Source organism: Poecilia latipinna, unplaced genomic scaffold (assembly GCF_001443285.1).
Source record: "Poecilia latipinna isolate Pla-1442-1.1 unplaced genomic scaffold, P_latipinna-1.0 Scaffold2066, whole genome shotgun sequence".
NCBI lineage: Eukaryota > Metazoa > Chordata > Actinopteri > Cyprinodontiformes > Poeciliidae > Poecilia > Poecilia latipinna.
In genome coordinates, this window is record NW_015114682.1 from 40,000 (window position 1) to 62,454 (window position 22,455).

At 38.9% G+C, this 22,455-nt stretch overlaps 3 protein-coding genes across 7 annotated transcripts; 2 read left to right on the forward strand and 1 right to left on the reverse strand.

Annotated features, from left to right (window-relative positions):
* The first annotated feature begins 508 nt into the window (after nt 1-508).
* On the forward strand, nt 509-5,812 carry nusap1 (nucleolar and spindle associated protein 1). 3 transcript variants are annotated; one of them, XM_015016817.1, is made up of 11 exons: nt 514-747; nt 858-917; nt 1,026-1,175; nt 1,260-1,407; nt 1,570-1,662; nt 1,781-1,893; nt 2,850-3,022; nt 3,167-3,330; nt 4,462-4,578; nt 4,664-4,769; nt 5,382-5,812. In XM_015016817.1, the coding sequence occupies exons 1-11, from the start codon at nt 667-669 to the stop codon at nt 5,467-5,469; spliced, it is 1,293 nt and encodes a 430-aa protein (XP_014872303.1). In that variant the 5' UTR covers nt 514-666; the 3' UTR covers nt 5,470-5,812. The 3 variants fall into 3 exon arrangements, 2 of the variants coding, with proteins under 2 accessions (XP_014872303.1, XP_014872302.1); XM_015016816.1 differs by having other exon boundaries at nt 516-747; nt 2,847-3,022; XR_001422041.1 differs by lacking the exons at nt 4,664-4,769; nt 5,382-5,812 and adding an exon at nt 3,640-3,777 and having other exon boundaries at nt 509-747; nt 2,847-3,022; nt 4,462-4,549.
* A 213-nt stretch (nt 5,813-6,025) lies between these two features.
* On the reverse strand, nt 6,026-9,513 carry ndufaf1 (NADH:ubiquinone oxidoreductase complex assembly factor 1). Its single transcript, XM_015016819.1, has 5 exons — nt 9,328-9,513; nt 7,439-7,970; nt 7,148-7,333; nt 6,383-6,457; nt 6,026-6,306 (listed from the first exon to the last, which is right to left on the reverse strand). The coding sequence occupies exons 2-5, from the start codon at nt 7,949-7,951 to the stop codon at nt 6,166-6,168; spliced, it is 915 nt and encodes a 304-aa protein (XP_014872305.1). The 5' UTR covers nt 7,952-7,970; nt 9,328-9,513; the 3' UTR covers nt 6,026-6,165.
* Nucleotides 9,514-9,650: 137 nt separating this feature from the next.
* rtf1 (RTF1 homolog, Paf1/RNA polymerase II complex component) lies at nt 9,651-20,992 on the forward strand. 3 transcript variants are annotated; one of them, XM_015016814.1, is made up of 18 exons: nt 9,651-10,006; nt 13,580-13,690; nt 13,799-13,949; nt 14,871-15,072; nt 15,171-15,285; nt 15,477-15,591; nt 16,032-16,170; nt 16,241-16,418; nt 16,513-16,595; nt 17,351-17,438; nt 17,548-17,655; nt 17,741-17,818; nt 17,920-18,041; nt 18,269-18,326; nt 18,851-18,928; nt 19,247-19,351; nt 19,631-19,745; nt 20,648-20,992. In XM_015016814.1, exons 1-18 carry the CDS (start codon nt 9,923-9,925, stop codon nt 20,752-20,754), a joined length of 2,037 nt encoding a protein of 678 aa, XP_014872300.1. In that variant the 5' UTR covers nt 9,651-9,922; the 3' UTR covers nt 20,755-20,992. The 3 variants fall into 3 exon arrangements, with proteins under 3 accessions (XP_014872300.1, XP_014872301.1, XP_014872299.1); XM_015016815.1 differs by having other exon boundaries at nt 9,652-10,006; nt 15,171-15,270; XM_015016813.1 differs by having other exon boundaries at nt 9,653-10,006; nt 15,171-15,288.
* The last annotated feature ends 1,463 nt before the right edge of the window (nt 20,993-22,455 follow it).

Below are 22,455 nucleotides of genomic sequence, written 5' to 3' on the forward strand. Positions count from 1 at the left end.
CAGAAAACAACGTCAGTAATAATAAAACACACACAAAAAAACAGAAGAAACATGAAATAATTGAATTCTTATTATTTTATCACATGATATTGTGCTACAGAAAGGTGTTATTGTTTTTTTTTTTAGTTGTCCACATTAATTTTTAACTCAAGTTAGTGTGGTTAACTATATTAATGACTATGAGACTAAACGCTGTTCTAGTTAGCAGAGCCGTTTCTCTAGATTCGATTAGCATTAATCAATAATTTTATGATGCTACACCACAAAAAACATAACTTAAAACAACAGTAATAATGTTGTTTTTAATTTTCAAATGAAATGATTTACACAAATAACGTAGGATTTAACGTAAAATTAGCTAAAGTTTAATAAATACATTTTGAATGAGATTATTTCATTTGAAAATTAAAAATGTAGAATAATTGTATTTCTTTCACACTTTGTCAATCAAATTTACTACGTAGTATTTAACCACGTTAACTCTGATTGGCTGTGCATTGCATCCGGTCAACGGCGAGAGCCAATCGGGTAGCTCCTTTGGCTGTGTTTTGAATCGGAGGCAATTTTAACCGTCGGGCGCCGAGGAATCTGGGAGAAAGCGGTGTAAAGACGTCCATCCAAATAAATAAGTGAACTTACGCGCATTTTGACGTCGAAAAGCAGCAGATGAGGATGAATTTGGATTCTATGAAGTATGCGGAGCTGCGAAGCATCGCGAAGGAGCTGGGGCTGAAGGCAAACATGAAGGTACATTGACGTGTTTACTCCGACCGACGATGTTAATGGCAGATGTTTGCTAACTTTAACACAAACTGTACGTGAAGTGCGTTTAAAATGAATTTCTTTCTTCGACACAGGCCGATAAGCTCCTGAAAGCCATTAAGCAGCACTATGAAAAAGAAAAGAAAAATGACGAGGTAGGTAAGACGACAGTAAACTACAGTAATGCCATCCAAGCAATCCCCACACAAACACGTTTTAGGGATAATCCATTACTTTTATTCCTGTAATTTTTTTTTTTAAAGGTCCGAGTAGATGAAAATGCAGCTTCAGACAGCGGCCAGGAGAGTAAAGATGATGCTTCCCAACAAGAGGCCTCCAGTCCGGCTGTGTTTGTGAACACACGTCGGGGGAGAGGAAAATGCACCAAGAGAAGGATCACTGACGCTGCTGAGGTATTAGGTTGTAACAGTGACTTGCTTTCAGATTTCTATTCTCTTTATTAAATGTCCTTACTTTTTCCCCCCTCACTTTTCTAGGCTGGTGACCCAGCTGAATCTTACAGCAGTTCAGGGGAGAAGAAAAAGAAAAGGAAGGTGACCCTGGACCTAGATTCTGAGATGAATGAATCGGAGCCCCAGCTGCAGCCGGACTCCGAGGTTAAAGCTCCTGTGCTAGCTGAAACAGGTCAGTAAAGATTAGAGAAACTTGGAACCAGACATGGACTAAAGAAATTGTAAACCAAAATGATGTTTTGATTTCCGAGACACAGAATGAGGTATTTTTCCCTTGATGGGGTCTGAGTGGTGAATGATAAATTCATGTTCCCATCGTCTGGTTCTCGTACAGAAAAGGCACCAAAGGTGGCAAAAGGCGGCAAGATCCCTCGTTACCAAGGTCTCCAGCAGAAGAGCAAGACTTTGTTGAAGCCCACAACTCCTAGTAAGTTTTCTCTTTTGTTTTCTCCTCCCCTGATTCACTGTTCTTGTGGACAAATGAGAAGCAATAGCTCCTTCCAAACCCTTCAAGGTAACTGCTGTGAATTTGATTTCCAAACCAGACTTTAAAAAGCTCCATGAGGCCCAGTTCAACAAGATGGAGTCCATTGACTGCTACGTTCAGCGGAAGACGAAGCAGATTGAGACGTACAAAAATCCAGCCAAAGACCTGAAGGTGATTAATTAAATCCTATTGGTCGGCTTTGAGTTGGAAGATTTGGGGTGTAAATGCTAAATGCACACTACAGTACCTCTGGGGAAAAAGTTAAACCAATTGAACATGTTCCCGTTTTGTTGCATCAGAACCACAAACTTTGATGTATTGAGATTATGTGTTCTGGTGGCTCCACATGGAAGGAGAATCCACCAATTGAAATCGGTTCAGAGTGACTCGATCTCAGTCAAACCTATTACAACTTTTAAATGAAGAAATACTTTAAAGTGTTTCCAAATGAGAAACAATAGCCACAACTCACTATTGTTTTAGTAATTGATTGTTCTGATGATTAATCAACCTGATTTTTTTTTTTTTTCTAATTGGCACATTCTGCAGATTTTTCATTTGGCTTTTTGCACTTTTTTGTTATACATATTAGAAATGCATGTAAAAATGGGAGGGGGGGATTCTTCAATTTCGTTCTTAACAAAAAAAAAAAAATATATATATATATATTTAGTTGCCTAAGATGCAGTTATGCAGCATTTGAACTTGAACCAAGTGCCACTTGGGTTTTAAATAGAACACATTTACAGATGAATGTTTTTATCTTAAATGCAAAATTTGTATACATTTTTACAGTTTTGGCTTGATTATTGCTCCCAGTATATTTTTCAGCTTTTGACCTTTTTTTTTTGAGTCTGTATACTCTAATTAACAATTAATTGATTACTCAATTAGTTGCTGATTAGTTCAAGAATCGACTCATCACGATTAATCGTTTCAAAGACTGAGAGAAATGCAATATTCTCCATCTAACTCCGTTCCAGTGAAACACACTGAAAAATACACGTTTGTGGATGTAACATGGTAACAAAGTGCAAAAGGTCAAGGGTCATGACTAGTTCTGCAGAGCGCTGTTTACTGAGGCCCTTTGTGGCTCTGTTGATAGGCGTGTTTGTGTCCTGCAGAAGAATTCAGCTCGTGTCACCATGTTCAGCCCGGCCCCCAGCAACAAGACGCCGGCCGAGGAAAAGCGTCGCCACACTTTGCTCTCGGCCAGCAAAATCCCTTCAAAAAAACCCGCACAAAAAGAAGACGGTCCGTTCAGACCCTCTGTCCTTTCCGCCCGCAGGGTCAATGTCCGGTGAGCCACCTTTGACCTTTCTCCGGTTTACCAGCATAAGTATATTAGACCCAAGTATATTTAACTTGCATTAAAGCTGACGGTGACTCAAAATGATTTCATCTAATTGAATCCTTAATGCGGTGCTGTAAAAAATCTCTCTAGATTCTCGGAGGCCACGCTCGATAACGAGTTCAAGAGGTCCCTGGTGAAGACGCCAGCACGGATGTCGCCATGCGTCGCCTCCAGTACCCCACGAAAACCGACTGCAGATGCAGGAAAGCCGGCCGTCGCCAAGTCTTCAGCTTCATCTGCCCAGAAAACTCCAGGTAATTCCACATTTCACTTCGTCAGATGATCTGGAAAAATGAGTAGACCTCCTAAAATTTGAGTATTGTGAAAAAGTAGGGTTTTTTTTATTTGGCACTCATTTTAAAAATTGAGACTCAATTTATACAGATTTATTAAACAGAGTGGAATATTTCAAACCTGTATTTCTTGTAGTTTTGGCGACTGTGACTTATAGATGATGAAAGCTCAAAATGACATAAGAATGTCGTATGTCATCAATAAAAAGATATTTCCAACAGAAATGTCAGGCTTTTAAAAAAGTGTGTACATTTCTGTGCCCTCAGTAGTCGGTTGGGGCTCGTTTTGCGTGAATCGCTGCATCCATGCAGCGTGGCACGGAGGCAATCAGCTGCTTCTGCTGAGGTCGTGACATCGGCAACCATTGTATCGTCATCTGAGCAAATCGATGTATCGCAATGCAGCAGGTGATTTACACCAGGGCTGAAACGATTAATCAGATTAATTGTCAAGAATTGATTATTGAAATAATTGTCAACTAATTTAGCAATCAATTAAATGTTAACTGGAGGATACGGATTAAAAAAAATCTAATGTGCTGAAAGAATAGCATGCAAGATAAAAACAAGCACAATGTGTGTAAATATGTTCCACCCAGAACTACTCAAGTGGCAGATTTAGCTTCACCTGGTTCTAATTCTGTAAAAAGAATAAAATAAAATCCCACTAAGCACCTTTTGTTGTTCAATTATTAATCGATTAATCAAAAAATATTCAGCAAATTAGCCCTACACTGTGTTTGTTTTAACCTGTGAAGCATTCGCTAAAGGAAGACTGCATTATTGCACTTTAGGCAATAAGATGTCTTTATTTAAAAAAAGTAAAAGGCTTAAGTAGCTAAGTGAGAAATGTGCCAATTTCTTTATCCAAGTAATCATCAGAAGATATTGCTAAATTGTTGCAGCCCTAATTTACACTCCTAGTTTTCATTATCTGTCAGCCATGATCATCAAGGTGAAAAGAAAATAAAGGCTGTGTCTGAAACGAGTGACAAAAATATTTAACCATTTCAAGCTATTGTACATTTTGAAGCTTTACTTGTAGATGTCTACAGAATTTTAAAAAGGCATCCATCTTCCCTCCTATAAAAGGACCCTTCATTTTCACCGGTAACACGAGTGCTTTGGGAACGCCTGGAACCCAAAAGAAACCTGCCTTCGACCTGAAGGCGAGTCTGTCGCGTCCCCTCACCTACAAGCCCCATAAAGGTACTGAACATTCCTCAAGGCCTGCGGATGCGGCACAGGACAATTTAATGCTAGACATGTTATTGATTGCCTAAATACTTCATAGGTAAACTGAAACCTTTCGGAGATGCCGTGGAAAACGCAGCGGGAAACAAGTCTGCGATTGCCAATCCTCGCAAAGACGGTTACAAACAGCCCAAAATCCAGTCGAGGTGAGTCTTAAAGGAGTCTTTAAAAATCTTATGGGGTTTTCACGCCTGATAGTCTGGTAGACTCTGCATGACGGGGGGCCAAAATGGCAACGTTTTTTTTTTACATTTTCAACTGCTCTGTCAAATGATACCAACGAGTTGAAAAACCTGTTCACCTCCTCGCCTGTGGCGGCGCTGCACCAAGAACTGAAGGAAATAACACGAAAAACTTCGAAGACATAAGCACAGCTCATAGACATGAATTATTTAATGTATTCATGTCTGATGCAACTTCCGTCGTCACAAAATAAAACCAAAACAAATGAAAGTTTTGACTCTAGTGGGACAAAGTGGCTTGAGGTCTTCTGCCAACGACAAAAGAGAAATCCTACAACTGCTCAAATCTGACGCAGATCGGGCTTTGTTTACATTTTGTGAAGGGTCTTCTCAGGTTTACATGTCGTTTTATTTAGCGGTTCTTGTTGCGGCGCCACCACAGGAGAGGAGGGGAACAGGTTTTTCAGACGGTTTGACTTGTTCGACACGAACCCATGCAGCTGGAAATGTAACAAATATTGCAAGCTTAGTCTCTGTCCATCCAGCTCCTCCTGATGATGATCTGTCTTGTTTTAGGGAGGACCGGCGAACCAAACAAGTGGAAAGCCGGAAGCAGAAAAAAGAAAACCTGCTCGGCGCGAGGAGAGGGCTGGTGATGATGTAGACGGGGTTATTCTTCAAAATGACGGCCGTTGGGAAAGCGTGACGAATTTTAGTGTAAATATTTTGATGTCGTAGAAAAGCTCAAGTGTTTTCCTCCAACCCGCTTTATTTGTGGAGATATTTGCTTTAAAGCTTTATTTCTGTTAATGCCGCAATTTTCTCTATCAAGTAGAAACTCTTGTTTATGTAAATTTTTAACAACAGTTTTATATGCTTTATTTTTTGCATTCTTCTGAGGGGAAAACATTTAATGGCCTAGAAGAAAAACATCAAAAAGATGCTTGACATGTAAACCCTGTTCTTAATTGTGATGTTTTATTATTGAATTTTGTAATAAAATTCCAGGAGGAGAAAAAAAAGTTTAATCTTTGTGATAATTCCTCTTTAAAGAACATCCTGGTTCCTGTAGAGTAGGAAAATATTTCTATATTGTACACTTATATTTTCCAATTCATCTGTGTTTAAAGGCTGACCATGATAGATATATGTGCTATAAATTAATTTATGGCTTATTTTGAAAACTGCTTACAAAAGGATGACAATTTTTAAAGCCTGGGTCTTTCTGGTGTGAAATTTTTATACATTTGTTTATTTTACTAAGATCATTGTTCTAAATGTACAGATGGAGGAAAAAAACGAGTCAAAAGTCTTGTCACAAGTCCTCATGTCCTGTTCGAATGCTGCGCTGCAGGAACTCTCAAACTTCAGGATTCCTCTTGTACTTCTCGTATGCGAAGTCCTCAGTGTGTGCGTAATCTTTACACACGCCAATGAAATCAATTTCGAGCTGGAAGGGACCATCTGCTTTGTCTCCAAGAGTAAATCCAATGCTATTAATCTGTAAATAAAGAATTCATAGATTTAAAAAAAATAAAATTTAAATGTAGTTTGTACCATTTTAAAGCTGAAGCTACCTTGTCCAGCCAGAGGGGGTGCTGGTCATCTTGTATCCTCCCCCGATGAGCCAGGAAGAACTTGGAGAACGGGATCTGGAAAGGAGAATCGGGTTCAGTGATTGGCCCAGATCATAAAAATCCTCCCAAAATCCATATTTGGATATAAAGTTCAACTGCTGTTAATACTTTTATGCACAATTAGAAATGGGTATTTGGTAGATTGCATCAACCAAGAGCAAATTGATTATCGATAGTACCACAGTTTTGTTGAAATATGCAAACAGTTTTAAGTTGATTTACAAACGGTGAAAAATAATCACATGCAAGTATCAAAATCATACAAAAACCTTTTCTATGCTTTGCTTCTACAATGATATACAGATCCATTTTTTTTGTTACTTTAAATACAATTTTAGATTTTTAGTTTAGAATTGAGCAAATAAAATTTTTTAAAAAGGCACAAAGTGTTTTTTTGTTTTGTTGTTATGGCGACTTCCTGAAGGCGGAGCGTCAGGGGGGGCAGGAGTTTCTTACAGAGACAGAGACCCAAATTCAAGGCATTCCATTTTAAAGTCAAATTTCTTTCAAGTAATATTTTACATATGCAATATTTTAATAACTGCAGGTAACACTTACTTAATTATGCTATAAAACACACAATAACCCCTAAAAAATAATTTTTGTGGCCCCGAAGTGCTTTCAACTTAACGATTTTGGCCCTCGTGGCAAAAAGACTTTGTGCACCTCTGACTTCAACTGTTCCATTTTATTTATCCTACTTACTTTCACATCTTGCCAGTAGGGTCCTCCTCTGGTGTACAGGAAGTAGCTGTACATGTCATCTTTCTGGTGAGTGTAGAAGGTTTCTGGTACGATGTTGATCATCCAGGGCCGGCCGTCACCCCGGACACGCAGGTGGAGGGTGTTGAAGCTGGACCAGTCGTGGTACTTCTTCCTGTCAAACGAAGCCTAGAGGAGAGGAAATGCTTCAGCTTGTGGTTCATCCCCGTGTGGACCTAGAAGCGATGAAATAATCTGAAACACTCAGAGAGAGACGGAGACGCAGCACTCAACCAGAGGTTGCTTGGAGCGCATGGTACAGTATCCACTGTAGCGCGTTTCCCCGTCTTTAGGAGGATCAGAGCAAAGCGTCCCGTACAGAAGGCAGCTTTCATTATTCCTTCCGACCTTCAGGTAAATCTCGCTTTTGCCTCCAATCTCCCTGTCGCAGGAAATCGTCCACTCCTGGAGGCTGTGGGGGCCCCTGAACTCCCACAACACCTGGTTCTGCTCCAGCATGTGCTCCATGATGGGTTTGCCCATCGGACCAACGAATGGGGCGAAGAACTCCTCCTTCAGCAGCTTGAAGTGCCTCTTCATGCCCTTCAAACCCTTAGCGAAGTCGAATTTGACCCTCCACCAGGGGGGCCTATCCTCTCTGGGCTGGCCGGGCCGCCGGTAGCCCATCTGGGTCAAAGCTCTTCTGGGCGCGGCGAGAGGCGCGACGGAACGCAGGAGCCAGCGCAGATCACGGCTGGAGCGCAGGAGCCCCGACGCAGAGACGCGGGAGATATTCGGCAGGGACATGTGCGATCTGGATGAGTCTCTGTTGGGAAGGATGACAGGAAATGGTTCCAGTAAGCTGGAGTTACAGAGAATTACTGGCAGAATTTAATAAATGTCTTTATTTGGCATACATTAAACCAAGAAAAGCTGATTTGAAGTACATTTTATTGACCCAAAATATGTATGAGTTTATATGCACTAGCTCTTATTTTTATGCATTTAGCAAGTATAAATTAGCATGATATTGGCATGTCTATGTCTCATCTGAACTAGTTAATTATATAAGCCTTAACTTGCACAATAATACAAATTTTGTACGTTTCTATTTGTATAGTGACATTTACTTTTCTTGTATGTTTATTGCTGGTTTCTCAATTGGTGACTGTTATTTTTATGACTTTACTTTTTGTGTTTTTATGATGTAAAGCATTTTGAACTGCCTTGTTGCTGAAATATGATATACAAATAAGATTGATTGATTGATTGATTTCTTATAGTAAATTAAATAAACACAGATTTGTAGTTCACTTTCCACAGTTTCTATGGCTTTGCACATGACACTCTTTTTCTTCTATCTGGTTTTTGTTAGTAAAAACAGAAATGAAGCATATAAAAGCCAGAGATTAACCATAGCAGCTCTTATGTGGAACTAAAGATCAATGTTGTACAAACTTGTAATAATGTACAAACTAGAATCAAGTGACATCCTTTCTTAATGTTTAATTTGTGTTCTTTTCACACAAATATTCAGAGTTATCCCAGGCATCTACTGTTTGATAAAATTTTCCACATCAATTCCAGTGTTTTTTTTTTTTTTTACATTACAACATTACAACACAGAACGAGGTAAACCTCTAATATTTCTATTGATAACGTTTATACGTCAAAAGTTTTTACTTGAGAAATGCATAAAGTTTAGGCAAAATGTCACTAGGTTGTAGACTGAATCAAATTACCACGACTTTGTGCTTTTGTCCACACAGACAAATCAAATGTTTATTCAATAAATAGGTAAATTATGAACAATCTCAAAAGCCGCAATTTTCTTAGACCTTAATCAAAACATTAATAGCAACGCATGCTTCCTTTTATATGACTATCTTTAAGCAAAAGTAGATTGAATTCAAACGACTCTCTCATTTAAAGCAACAGCCCTGCTCTTCTGATTCCGTTCAAAATAACACTGGCAATAAACAAATGTAAGATAATTCAAATAGTTTAACTGATTGCAGTTAATTTTCATAAACTTTGTAATTAAATGTATGCCATCTGATCACTCTTCACAACAATCTGAACTCAACGCAAACTCAATTTCTGGTCACCACCGGTATTTTGCCTGGAACACTCACACATTTGCAAACCTGTCATGTATGAAGGAAAATGTATTTTTCGCTTACTCTATCCGCGTTGTAAGTGGTCCAGCCAGAAGCCGACTACATGAATGGAACAGACAATACAATAAAACAATTCAATACAGGTATTTAAATGCTACAACAGTCACGAATAAATTCAAGGTTGGCTCTGTCCGCACAGGAAACGCCATCTGCGCACATACTGGAAAGCTACGTTCAGAATACTTTCGACGACAACCTGTGTAATAAATGAGAACTACAGTGAAAGTCACATGGTTTTGTAACAGCAGCCTTAGTAGTTCTTGAACATAGCTTTGTTGCACTTTAAATTCCCGTCCTGACTGGCGCACTCACTAACCTTTAGTTCCCCTCTCTGTTCTCAGTGTCGTTTTGTCCGTATGGTTTTTTCCTATCACAAATATTTTTTTAAAGCTTTCAGAATATGAAATGGATATAGTAAAATTACACATTTTGTGTTATTTCCTAAAATCTTTCCAGTATATAAAAGTTATTGGTGTAAAGCCATTGTGCGCGCATGCTCCGTCCTGCCTTTGAACCAAGAAGACAAGTAGCATCAGCGGCTAATCTCAACCGCTTTGACGACACAGGCGCAGCTAGCAGGTTAGCCGCGTAGCAAATCATGGTGAATGTTAAGAAGCGGAAAGTTCGAAACGTGATTGACTCTGACTCTGAAGACAGTGCTAGTGATGACAATTTAGATCAGGTAGGTCACGTTTTTTCTCCTTAAATTCTCCCCAGCGGTGGGCTCTCTAAGTAGTCAACAATTTGGGATGAAGCTAGCGGATGCTAATGGGTTACGCTGTGTTTGGCCTTGCTTGAACAAGCTGAGAGTGGGCCTGTCTTACTTGTCACCTTTGCGTAACATAATGCTAACCTCGTCCCTACTGTGTATATACACTATATATCATAAAACAGAATGTGCTTTGGGCTCTTGTGCGTGTTGGAAGCAGCCTGTCCAGTCTAGCAATGGTTGCATAATGCTAGTAATCATGCAGTCCTATGTTACCGCGCCATACACCTTCCTAATGGTTTCCAGTCTTTGGCTGCCTGCCTGTGTCTGCGCGCGGACGAGTGGGGTGTTTGCGTGTTTACAAACTGGAGGGGAACGTGGAAAATGTTCAAATTGAAGCTGTTATGTAGAGATTGGTTTGGTTTAGCATGAACACTATCTCCTGAATGACGTCATGGGCTCAGAGCTGAAGTTCTATTTCGGTGATGTTGATAAACAAGCGCTGGCTGACGGCACCGAGAGCTGGACGTTCATGCTGAAAATCCCTACAATTACCGAGTGTATTCCTTTTAAAAGCGGAGAACTCGCGTAAAAAGCCCGGTCAGTTTTTGGTTGACCAAAGTTTATCCACACACTCGCTTTCTAAATGACTTTCTAAATCACAGCAGGAATAGGAATGTTGGCCACATTTCCTGTCACAGAAAACCAAATGTAGAATTGGTCAAATAACTTACACTATACCAGTAACGGGCATGTGAAAATGAATACAGCTGGAGCACTCTGAAACCTGAAGTCCTACTGTGATTTTTTTTTATTTCCTTCAATGTACATCCGTATCTCTGAAAGTTTGTCAGTGTTCACAAAGAAATGTGTAATTTCTAAAAAGGTTAGCTGTTGTCGTGAAATATGTAAAAAAATAAATAAATAAATAAGTTCTACTTCTCTGTTTTAGTGGTTGAAATAAATGTCAGTTTATGGGAGTTTCATGTCTGAAGATGAGAACAGTGATAAAGAATATTCGTCCTTCATGTAATAGGCACCTTTTTTTAACTTTTATAATTAAATTTGGAAGTTAAAATAAAAATTATTAATTGTGTATATAAATCTTATCTCTCACGGGCTAACCAAACACGCTTTCATATCAAATCGTCTGATTTTTGTTATAGTTGTATGCTTAAAAACATTAACTGGCTATTCACAGATGAATAATATATTGGATTCTGTCCAACAGACGCCGTATGAAATATCTGTCAACTATAAATGACGGCAACCAGCAGCAAAAGCAGAATTTTATTTGTGCGTGGGCAGTGATGCCATGCAGAGTTGGTCACATCCAAACCCTTCCTACCTGTTTAATAAGCTTTGAGCTTTCTGCTGTGCAAAACTGGTATGCAAATACTTTTTTGTAATGCTGACATATTTATTCACTTTCAAATAGATGTGTTTGCTCATATAGAGAATACGATCAGCAGAGGTGTCACATTTCTATGTTAATTTTCTCCCAAAAGAAAATCAACACGTCCAGCTTAACAGATTAACTAGTTAATATCTGCTTATTGTACTCATTTTACTCTATAAAAACACCAGAACGCTACTGTGTATCTATTAAAACGACGATAAATAAATGGCATCAGTAACCTTGTCGTATCTGTAATAATCAAGCTATTATCAGTGAAACTTTTTATAAATCATGTTTTTGTAAAGTGCAACACAAAGTGCTTTGTGGTGGTAAAAAAAAACCCATAAGCAAACAAGAAATCTTTAGAAAATATTAAACTACATAAATTGAAAAAATGAAGTCAAACAACTGTAGGAAGAACTGAGTAATTATTTAATGCGGAAATACGAAAAAAAAATCGTTTAATCAAAAGAATTTCATAGACAAAAGTAAATGATCTGTAAAATGGTAAACTTCTAAAAGTCAAAAACTTTTTTGATTTAGACTTAAAAAAAAAGACGGAAATGCCTAACAGTACGATTAAACAATGTAATTGGTCGAACTGTTATCGACAATGTAAATAAAATCAAATTTCTTCAACTTAAATGCTGACCTTTCTGGCTTTTAAAAACTAATTTTTCATTTGTGTTAAAAGTTTCCTGGCAGATATTATGAAGTCGGGCTGCACAATTATTGCTAACATATCGTAAACTGAATATCGGTTTCCGCAACATTCATATCCCAAAGAACTGTTGAGAGAGCCATAATTGTTGACTAATGTATTCCAGGTGTTTTGAGCTTATATTTTATCTGCTAGCGTAATATTTAGCCAGGTTGATTGAGCCTGATGTCAACAGATGCTCTGACATTGATCCTAATGCTAAAGGCTAAAGGTCACAGCCATGGAAACACAGATGAGGAAGAGAAAAAGGAAGAAAAATATTCATGCATCGCAGCTGGTATAGTCAAAACTATTTACTAATATTCTGCGGCAATAAGAATAACAAAAACCATGCTTGTAGCATTCATAGCAAGAGGTCAGATTGGTGCAGGTCAACTTGAACTGCTTTCATCTTTTCAAATATTTCTGGATTTTTTTTTTCACATCACTCAATTGGCGAAAATTGCAATGCCACTTTTTCATTCAGTAGTTTGCTGCAGAGTTAGCCTCATTTCGCCAAGAAGTTATTTCTGCCATAGATTTGGTTGCAAAATCAGAGAAAAGCACATTTATCTATCTACTGCTGTCACTAATAATTATCATAGTTATCAATTAATCTATCGGTTTATCTATTCTGACCATAAATCAGATTACTGACGATTAATGCTGCAGATTTTTTATTTTAGCCTCTTTTATACAACGTTAGAAATAAAATAATTCAATTCAGTTTGTAAATGAAGGAATTGACTTATTGCTGTTATTGATTTTCAATAACAACATTCATTTAGCAAACTCTTAATCTTCTGTAGCAAAGGATGAATCTGCAGATAAAAACAATAACTTCTAACATGTGAAAAGCTCAGCTCTTCCTGCTTGACTTAACATGAACACAGTGTAGGAATAATCTGTTAATTGTTTTTCATTAATAATTAGATTTCTTTAAATTGATTTTGAACCAAGTGCCACTTGAAGAGTTGTGCTTAGAAAATATTTTCACACAAAACGTTTTTTTTTTATCTTAAATGCAGAATGTATGCATTTTTTGTTCAAATTTTTCTTAATTTTTGTTTTGCATATGTCGTTTGAAACTCTACACTCTAGTTAACAATTATTCAGTCACTAACTTAGTTGACGATTATTTCAGTAGCCATTTCATCCAATCAATCGCTTCAATTCTCTTATCTAACTTTATTCTTTTAGATAATTGTTGAATTAAGTTACAAATTTAGAAAAAGTTCTTGAAATTTTATTATGACTCAAGATTTAACAAAGACTAAAGTATTGAAGAACCCGTTCCGTTAAGCTTGAATATTCTCCAGTGTTCATTAACGACTGACATTTTTGCTCTAAAATGCCATCTTGTTCTCACTCCCGTTTGTATTTTTTAAAAATCGCATCAGGGTTTTGCGTCCGACATGAGCAGCTGTCCTCTGCGTTTTCCCTTCAGGAGTTGTTGTCCTTGGCGAAGAGGAAGAGGGTGGACTCAGGCGAGCAGGAGGAGCCTGTGAACAAACCAGCAGCGTCCACAGACTCCGAGACGTCCGACAGCGACGATGAGGTAAGGCAGGCAGACCCGACGGAATGATGGACCAGAACCCGGTCGTTTCCAGCTGTGAAAACATGAAACACCTTAAAGTGAGACGTGTTTTCTTTTTCTGCGTTTTAGTGGACCGTGGGCGGCACCAAAGGCAAAAAGAAGGTTAAGCCGGGGAAAGGCTCTGAAAAGAAGAGCGCCACTAAAAAGAAGGTCAACAAGGCCACAGCGTCCGGCAGCTCCGATGGAGACAGCTCGGCGGACAGCTCCGCTCCCGAGGAGGGTAGGGCGCAGCAGTTTACAAGATTCGCCCACACAGAAAGTCCCGAGGTTTTAAGAAAACACAGATCATTTCTAACGAACTCCAGGTCACATATCACCCTGGTATGTCAGGTGGCTGGGATTACATGCGTTTCATCCCTTTCATCCCCGGCAGTGGCGCGCAGCACGCTGGTTTAGGATGACATTGATTTGTCTTCCATCGCATCGACTCTCTTGTAAAACAGAGCGAAATTCAGATGAGAGATGCTACGGTTTGAGATTTGGTCAAACCGCTTTTGAATCCTTATGGAAAAACGATACAAATGTTATCGTTTCTAAAAACGTTACAAAATCAAACGGCAAAGTATATTTTCTTTACTTTGCTTAAATAAAGCAATGATTTTAACTCAGCAACAGCCCACAGTTGCTGCATTACCAAAAACCTGCAAATGGGAACGTCATGGTAACGGATTTTGTCAAACGATAAATTGTCCCAGAAGTCATTGCGATAAATGGTAATATTGTTCCTTTGAGATTGTTTTCGCGGGATGGTAATGGCATAATAATGCAAAAAAACATTCTCAAAGATCAATAAACTTGAAATTTTAATCAACATTTAACACTGAAACTGGAAGACATTTTAAAAATCCAAAAACAAATAAAAACAGAATCAAAAAAAAAAATCAATTCGGAAGTCTCTGTAAACAAAGTTGTCCTTATAAAAAAAAAAAGGCTGATTGAGACCAACTCTGGGTCACTCTGACAAATTAAATTAAAAAACTCAGCAATTTTACGACACGAAACGCCACACAATACAAAATCATGGGATTCATTCATCAAGTCTGAACAAACTGAGGTACTACATATTTTTCCCCCCTCAGGCTAAACCAGAAAGTCAGAGTAACGACTTGACGGCATGTTCTCCGTTCCCCTTTTCTCGCAGGCGAGGTTTCGGACTCGGAAAGCAACAGCTCGTCCTCCAGCTCCGACTCGGACTCCTCCGAAGACGAAGTGTTCAAAGATGGTTACGACGACGACTTGATGGGCGACGCCGAGGACCGGGCGCGCCTGGAGCAGATGACCGAGAAGGAGAGGGAGCAGGAGCTGTTCAACAGGATCGAGAAGAGAGAGGTGCTGCGGAGACGGTTGGTGATCCCGCAACGACACACGAAGCTGGGCGTGGGGAGCGTTTCCGTGCTGCTGTTCAAAATGTCCTGATTTCAGCTGATTGTTTGTTTCGAAGGTTCGAAATCAAGAAGAAGCTGAAGACGGCAAAGAAGAAGGAGAAAGAGGAGAAGAAAAAGAAGCAGGAGGAGGAGCAAGAAAAACGGAAACAATCTCAGGTTCAAGACACTCAGGTGGTGGGTCCAGATTGATGATAATGAATCTGGTTCTCCTTTAGGTTCTACTTTTATGGGTGATGCTAAAGCTACGCAGCGTATGATCCTCTTTTGTTTGTTTTATTGAAACTAATTGGAAAACATGAATTTGCACCAACGTCGTTTCTTTTTTTTTTTTTTCTTTTTAATTTGTTTACGCTCCTGTCCAGGTGTCCATGTCACATAACAAGGAGAGGCGATCCAAACGCGATGAAAAACTGGACAAGAAGTCCCAAGCCATGGAGGAACTGAAAGCTGAACGTGAGAAGAAGAAAAACAAAACAGGTGAGTTTGATCTGAGGCTTGTTAGCGGTAAATTCTGACCTAATTACCGGGGCTGGGCGATGTGGACTGAATCTTTTTTATCATAAGATTTTGTGGCACTGTTGTGATAACGATAAAAGTGACCATAAGATCATAAGAAACTATTTATTGCTCATTATTTTTAGGTAACCCTGTTGCTGTTACTCTATGACGCAAACACAAATACTCTTGAAAATCATACCAATGCGTAATAGAGTCAATTAAAAAAGTGTGATTTAACCATTTTTAAAGTTATTGATATTTAGTGATACTTATTGATGCTCTCGCTGAACAAGCAGTGCAGAAAATGACAAAACAAACAATCCCAGCAACACGGAAAGTTTTAGACATGAATTGGAATTTATTACATCACGATAAGAAACGTATCACGATAAATGACAAACGATACGATACCTCCGCAGCTGAACTGCTGGCCAAACGAGAGCCCCTCAAGACGAGCGAGGTCTACTCCGACGACGAAGAGGAGGAGGAGGAAGACGACGACAAGTCATCCGTCAAAAGCGACCGGAGCTCACGCTCATCGTCTTTCGACGAAGACGAGTGAGTGCTTTCGGTTGCAAGACGCTCGACGCCTTCGCACAGATTCTCAAACTTGTTCTCCGTCCACCAGGAAAGAGGAGACGCCGCCGAAGTCGCAGCCCGTCTCCCTCCCCGAGGAGCTCAACCGGGTCCGTCTGTCCAGACACAAGCTGGAGCGCTGGTGCCACATGCCCTTCTTCGCGAAGACGGTGACCGGCTGCTTCGTGAGGATAGGCATCGGGAACAGCAGCAGCAAACCGGTCTACAGGGTGAGCTCTTCCACCGGACACCGACATGCAGCTTCTGAAGCAAAGTTTGTTTTTTATTTTTTATGCGCATTCTGTCCTCTCTAAATGTCTAAAGGTTGCTGAAATCGTGGACGTAGTAGAAACAGCAAAAGTTTATCAACTTGGATCAACGCGGACAAACAAGGGATTACAGTTGAGGTAAAATTTTTGGAAGATATTTAAAAAAAAAATGCAGCAGTTTGCAAAAGGCTGATGAAGTTCTTTCATATTTTGTCATGTTACAAATACAAACCTCTGTGAATTGAATGACGGTTTTCCAAACGTTTTACACACACAAAACTTAAAAGTTTAACGTGTATTTCAGGGATTCCTGCTGTAAATTGCAAACAGGGCTTCTTAGGTCTTAATTTCAGCAATCGGTTTCTTCTAAACCACATTTAGGGTTTATGGTTCATAATTGAATTCTCCTGTTAAGACCAGAGAGGTAAGTCTGTGCAGCTCCCTCAGAGTTACCACAGTTTTATATTTTTATTTGTTGAAAGAGCAAAAAATTGAAACTTGTTAACCTTTTTCTTTGCAGTGCACAATTATGCAATTTTATGCACAAATACTCATGCACATTTGGTTCATTTTGTAAAACGATCCTACTCAGGTGCACAGTTCTTTTAATCAGATTTTGCCGTTTTTCATTAGGTGTTTTTTTTCCTATTCTGTAAAATTCCCCTCACTGTTCCGTCTTTTATTCCTATTTTTTGGGTTCATATTTTTGCCTCTGCTGCCAGTTTAGTGTGGAATGAACAAAATGACAATAAAATACACTGAGGTTTGTGGCTGTAATGTGATGCAAATGTGCAGGTATAGAAGGATAGGAATATTTCTACGAGGTAACTGCATTTGAGACTTTTGATAAACCTCGTTATTCAGTTATCCTTATCGTTGTGAATCTCCTCCAGGCACGGGGCCGACACGCGGGTCTTCAGACTCGAGTTTGTGTCAAATCAAGAGTTCACAGAAAGTGAATTCATGAAATGGAAGGAGGCGGTAAGCGCTTTCGGAAAATTTAAACGAGCTAATTTGTGGAAATGGATGAAGGAAATGAGACCCTTAGTAGGTTTTCTGCACTTATTTCTTTAATTTTTTTGTCTTGCAGATGATGGTCGCTGGGATGCAGGTACCGACTCTTGATGAAATCACCAAGAAGGAACAGTCAATCAAAGAAGCTATGAATTACAAGTTCAACGATAAAGATATTGAGGATGTGAGTCAGTTTTCGCCGGTGCTGACGGACGTTTGGCGTCTCCTGCAGCGGACTGAAATGACCCGCCTCGCTTTTCTCTCCACAGATCGTCAAGGAGAAGGACAGGTTCCGAAAAGCGCCACCTAATTATGCCATGAAGAAAACACAGCTGCTTAAAGACAAGGTGGAGTAAAATTATATAGAATCATGCGCAACTTTTAATTCTAATTATTATCTTCACAGCTACTTTTGACTTTTCTTTTTGTGTTTTTCTTTTAACTGAAGGCTATGGCAGAAGAAAATGGCGATGGCGAGAAAGTAAAAACTATCCAGGATGAGCTGAATGAGCTTGAGGAGAGAGCTGAAGCACTTGACAGACAGAGGACCAAGAACATTTCAGCCATCAGGTAAAATTACAATTATTAAAATGTGACAGATTAAAAAAAGTTAAAGATTTCCAAGATTGTCTTTTTAAACTCTCAGCAGTCCACCTTACTTGACACATTTTCTGTCTGCAGAACTGTCTTTTTTTTCACTCTTTTAAGTGAAAGCAACAGAAAACTTGAGTCTTATTAAGCCAAAGGTGGCAAATATTTAATCCACATGACAAACTAACCTGTTTTCTGTCCTCCAGCTACATTAACCAGAGGAACAGAAGCTGGAACATCGTCGAGTCTGAGAAAGCACTTGTGGTAAGCATCCAGCTTTTATTGCGCTTTCATCCAATAATGGGACATTTCCGTGTCTTAATGAAAGGTTTTGTAGCACTGTCTGACAAATATCTACTTTATGGAAATTTTTTCTTAGGCTTGGAGTATTCAGTCAGAATAAACTCAAAGGTTATTAGAAAATGCTCACGTAGCACAGGGTTATGAAGAAGTGTTGTTTCTTTATACTCAACGCCGTATTGTCAGCATGAGGTCTAAAGTGTGACAGTAAGAATGGGTAGGACTGTGAAAAAGTCGAGTTCAAGGTAGCATTAAATGCTACGTTTTAGGCTATCGTCTTCAGCTATAGTAATCTTATCAGCATTAAGCACTAAGTCTAAGATATAATGTAAAAATTGACATTAAGAGCTCAGCGGATGATAAAGAAGAAAACAAAACAAAAGTTGCTTTAGTGCTTAATGCTGCTGCACCGAACGTTTGAAGCATTTTACGTGGTTCAGGAGAAAATGTGTTCCAAATATTAAAGTTTAATTTCTTTTTTCTTTCAGGCTGAAGGGCAGAACTCCAAGAACCAACAAATGGACCCCTTCACTCGAAGGCAGTGCAAACCCACCATGGTGTCAAATGTACGATTTCTATAACAGAACTCGCCGTCTTTGATATTTCATCTCATATTTCCTTATAAGCCCCTTAATCTGACTAATAAAAATGATGGGTGTATGTTAGAGCATTCAGATATTTTTTGATGATAAATGTAAGATTTTGCTGTTTTTTTTTATATATATATAAATGAGCAATGGTAATACAACAAGCTAATCTTCCCTGGTTGATTAGTTAGGCTATCTGCTGCGGTAGCTAACTCCCAAAGACCTATAGCTTCTCTTTAAAACAAGCTTTTAGCTTCTGTTTAATTTCTGGAACTGACTTTTTTTTTTTTCCTTCAGGCCAGGGATCCGTCGGTCCATGCAGCTATTCTTGCTCACCTGAACCAAAAGTATGGCTCAGGGTCGGGAGGTGCAGATCCTGCTAGCACAGAGAAGAACAAAGTGGTAAGGAGAACTAGAAATCTTGTCTTTTCTTTTTCTCTTGAGGAAATGTGATTACATTTTCAGTTTGATGACTTTAAGTGAGACTTGTTCAAAGGCTTTATCCTTTAATCCAAAAGGGGTTCAACTGATTAGCATTTTTTTGTTGTTTTTAAACACAGCATCACATTTCTCATGATGATCTAGTCATGTAATAATAAGTAGGGAGCCATCAGAACCTGCCAAGCTGAGCCAGACATCTGAACTTTGACCTCTTCTCTATCTGTGCTCATTTTGCTGCAGGGCCCAGCAAACCCTAAAGACAAAGATGTCCCCAAACCAACCACTGACCTCTCAGAAGACTTGTTTAAAGTTCACGATTTTGATGTTAAGATTGACCTCCAGGTCCCTAATGCAGGTGAGATGGTTTCTGCTGTTCGTGGTTTCAGATTGTATTTTTATCGTGATTTTTAGGGGCTCGGTTTAAAGAGCAGCAGTCCGCTTCGTGAAACCTCCAGTCAGTCTTTTGGGTGAATGTCTCTGCCAGTGTTTCATGTCTTGACACAAACATTATTTCAAGTCTTGACATGGATTCTTAACTGTGGTAACGTCAGGACTTTGACTGGACCATTCCAACACATAAATATACTTCAATCTGAACCATTCCATTGCAACCCTTTCTGTGGGCTTCGGGTTGGCTGAAGCGATTAATCGGATTAATTGTGATTAATCATGATTGAAATGATCGTCAACTAATTTAGTAATCGATTAGTCGCTAACTGAAGTGACTAAAAAAAAGGTTATTTACTGAAAGAACAACACACTCAGAGATGTAATTAAGCTAGAACTGAACAATATATATATATATATATATATATAGCATTTTAGATTAATAAAAAAAACCTTTTGACTATAAATATGTTCTACCCAGACCTCTTCAAGTAACACAGTTTTAGCTTTGCCTGGTTCAGGTTCTATAAAGCAAATCCCACCATTAAGCACTTTTTGCTATTCAATTATTAATTTGGTAATCCAGAAAATAATCAACAGATTAGCCCAACACTGAAAAGATTGAGCCTTAGAGTTTAGTTAGAAATAAGTTTGAATTGTTTTTTGTTAGCTGCAGACGGATCATTGGCTACAAATGTTAATTTTCTCATTTAAAAAAAGCTAATAGTCATTTCTTCCTTTGCATCTTGAGATTAAATGAAAAATCTGTAGAAAGTTTCACTTTGTTTATCCAATTAGTTGATTAATCATCAGAAAAATCGACAGACTGATCGATTGCCAAACCGATCTTTATATCCTGTCTTCCTGCAGAAGCTAAATCTCTTTCTGTGAGCTCGAACGCGCTGCCAGTGAAGGACGGTGCTCCTCGCCGCTCCCTCAACCTGGAGGACTACAAGAAGAGGAGGGGTCTGATCTGACGGGGCAGACCCTCACTCCGAAACCACATTGCATGTGCTATAGGTTTTTCTGAGAAAGCGTATGTGTGTTTGAGTGAGCGAGAGAGAGCTGGAGAGAGAGGGTGCGTGCGTGCGTGCGTGCGTGCGTGTGTGTGTGTGTGTGTGTGTGTGTGTGTGTTTGCGAGCGTGTGTGTGTATGAGTGAGTGAGTCCAGACGAATGTGTGTTCATCCAAACAGGAATTACTGATGGAACAAATGCAACAAGGATCACTGTTGGAAGAAACATGTTTAAATAACTGTTGTTCTTGCATTAGCCCCAAACCAACCAGCTGGTTTACTGAGGAGTTATTTTTCTTTTTCTTTTTGCTTTTTATTTAACCTCTTTTTTCCCCCCTCCCACTCTCATAAAGGCAGCACATTCGGATCATTACCTTGGATAAGGACACTATCTTAGAAGACTTTGGGTTGTTGTGTTTATTTTTTATTTTTTATTTACTGGACATCTGATGGAGTGGTCAAGCTTGCCCCGTTCCAGCAATCAGACAGCGTTGTGAACCTTTTACCTGCCATAAATGTACAATCATCTGCAGCCCCCCACCCAGCAGTCCATCCTGGAGTCGGAACAAGTCTCTTGGCTTCTGCAGCGTAGATGATTAAAGTCCGATTCGACCACAGCCGTGCCGAAGCAGATGAACTGTTCAGAAAACACGTGAGCTTGGACACTTTTTAGGTCTTCAAAAATAGATTTACAGAGGAACTATTTTTCTTTAGCCTGGTTATAAAGGTGAAGCTTAATTTCTCTTATCTTGTTTGGTTGTTCATGGCACTAACTCTCCCCTTCCCCTCCTCCCCCCTGCTGTGAACTCCCAGAGCAGATTCTCCATGTTATCGATTGTGTCAATAGTAAGTTCTTGTATTGATGTGGCATGCCATGTAAATATGCATTTTCAAGTGAGTGCGGAAAAAGAATAAAGAGGCACTGTTTCATATCTGTCGCGTCCGTTTGTTTGCTAATACTGAGCGCCAATATCGATTAATTCAAATAAAAATATCAGACTAAAATTACTATAGTCTAGTTAATTCTTCAGTTGATAGTATTATTTATATTAAACCATCTACTGTTTTCCTATCCCTTTCCATTAAAGTGCTTTTTTTTGTTGTTGTTTTGGTATTGAAAAGTAGTTGTATGTAACCTTCCAGTCATTAGGAAGATGATGTTAAACAGTTTTGTTTAAATAAAGCTTCATTCTGAAAACAAAGTCTGAAATTTTTAGAGCGAAATGTGATTGAAAAATAAAAATGATTGAAAAGAAACACTGGGAATACCTTTATTATGGGTATTATAACCCAGGTGTTTTATTGTAAGTAACCTCTAGTAGTTTGAAATTAATGGATGAAACTTGTGTGACTACAAGGGGCATTATTTATTTCCATTTTTTTAGTGTACATATTAAAATTTAAAAGGCAGCTACTGACTAAAACACATCTAGTCTGAACCCATGGCAACTAAATCTTAAAATATGTCAAATGTCTTTCACCGTGGTGTTCACTGATTAGTTCAACTCCTTGCTTATTTTATTATTGCCATCAACTAAATAAATTACTGTTTGTTTTTAAATAAAACTTTAATATTAGAAGTAGAGTACACTCAAAATACATTATCAATAATAAACATTTCCACTAATTACAAGAGGACTTAAAGAGCACAATGGAGAGATAAA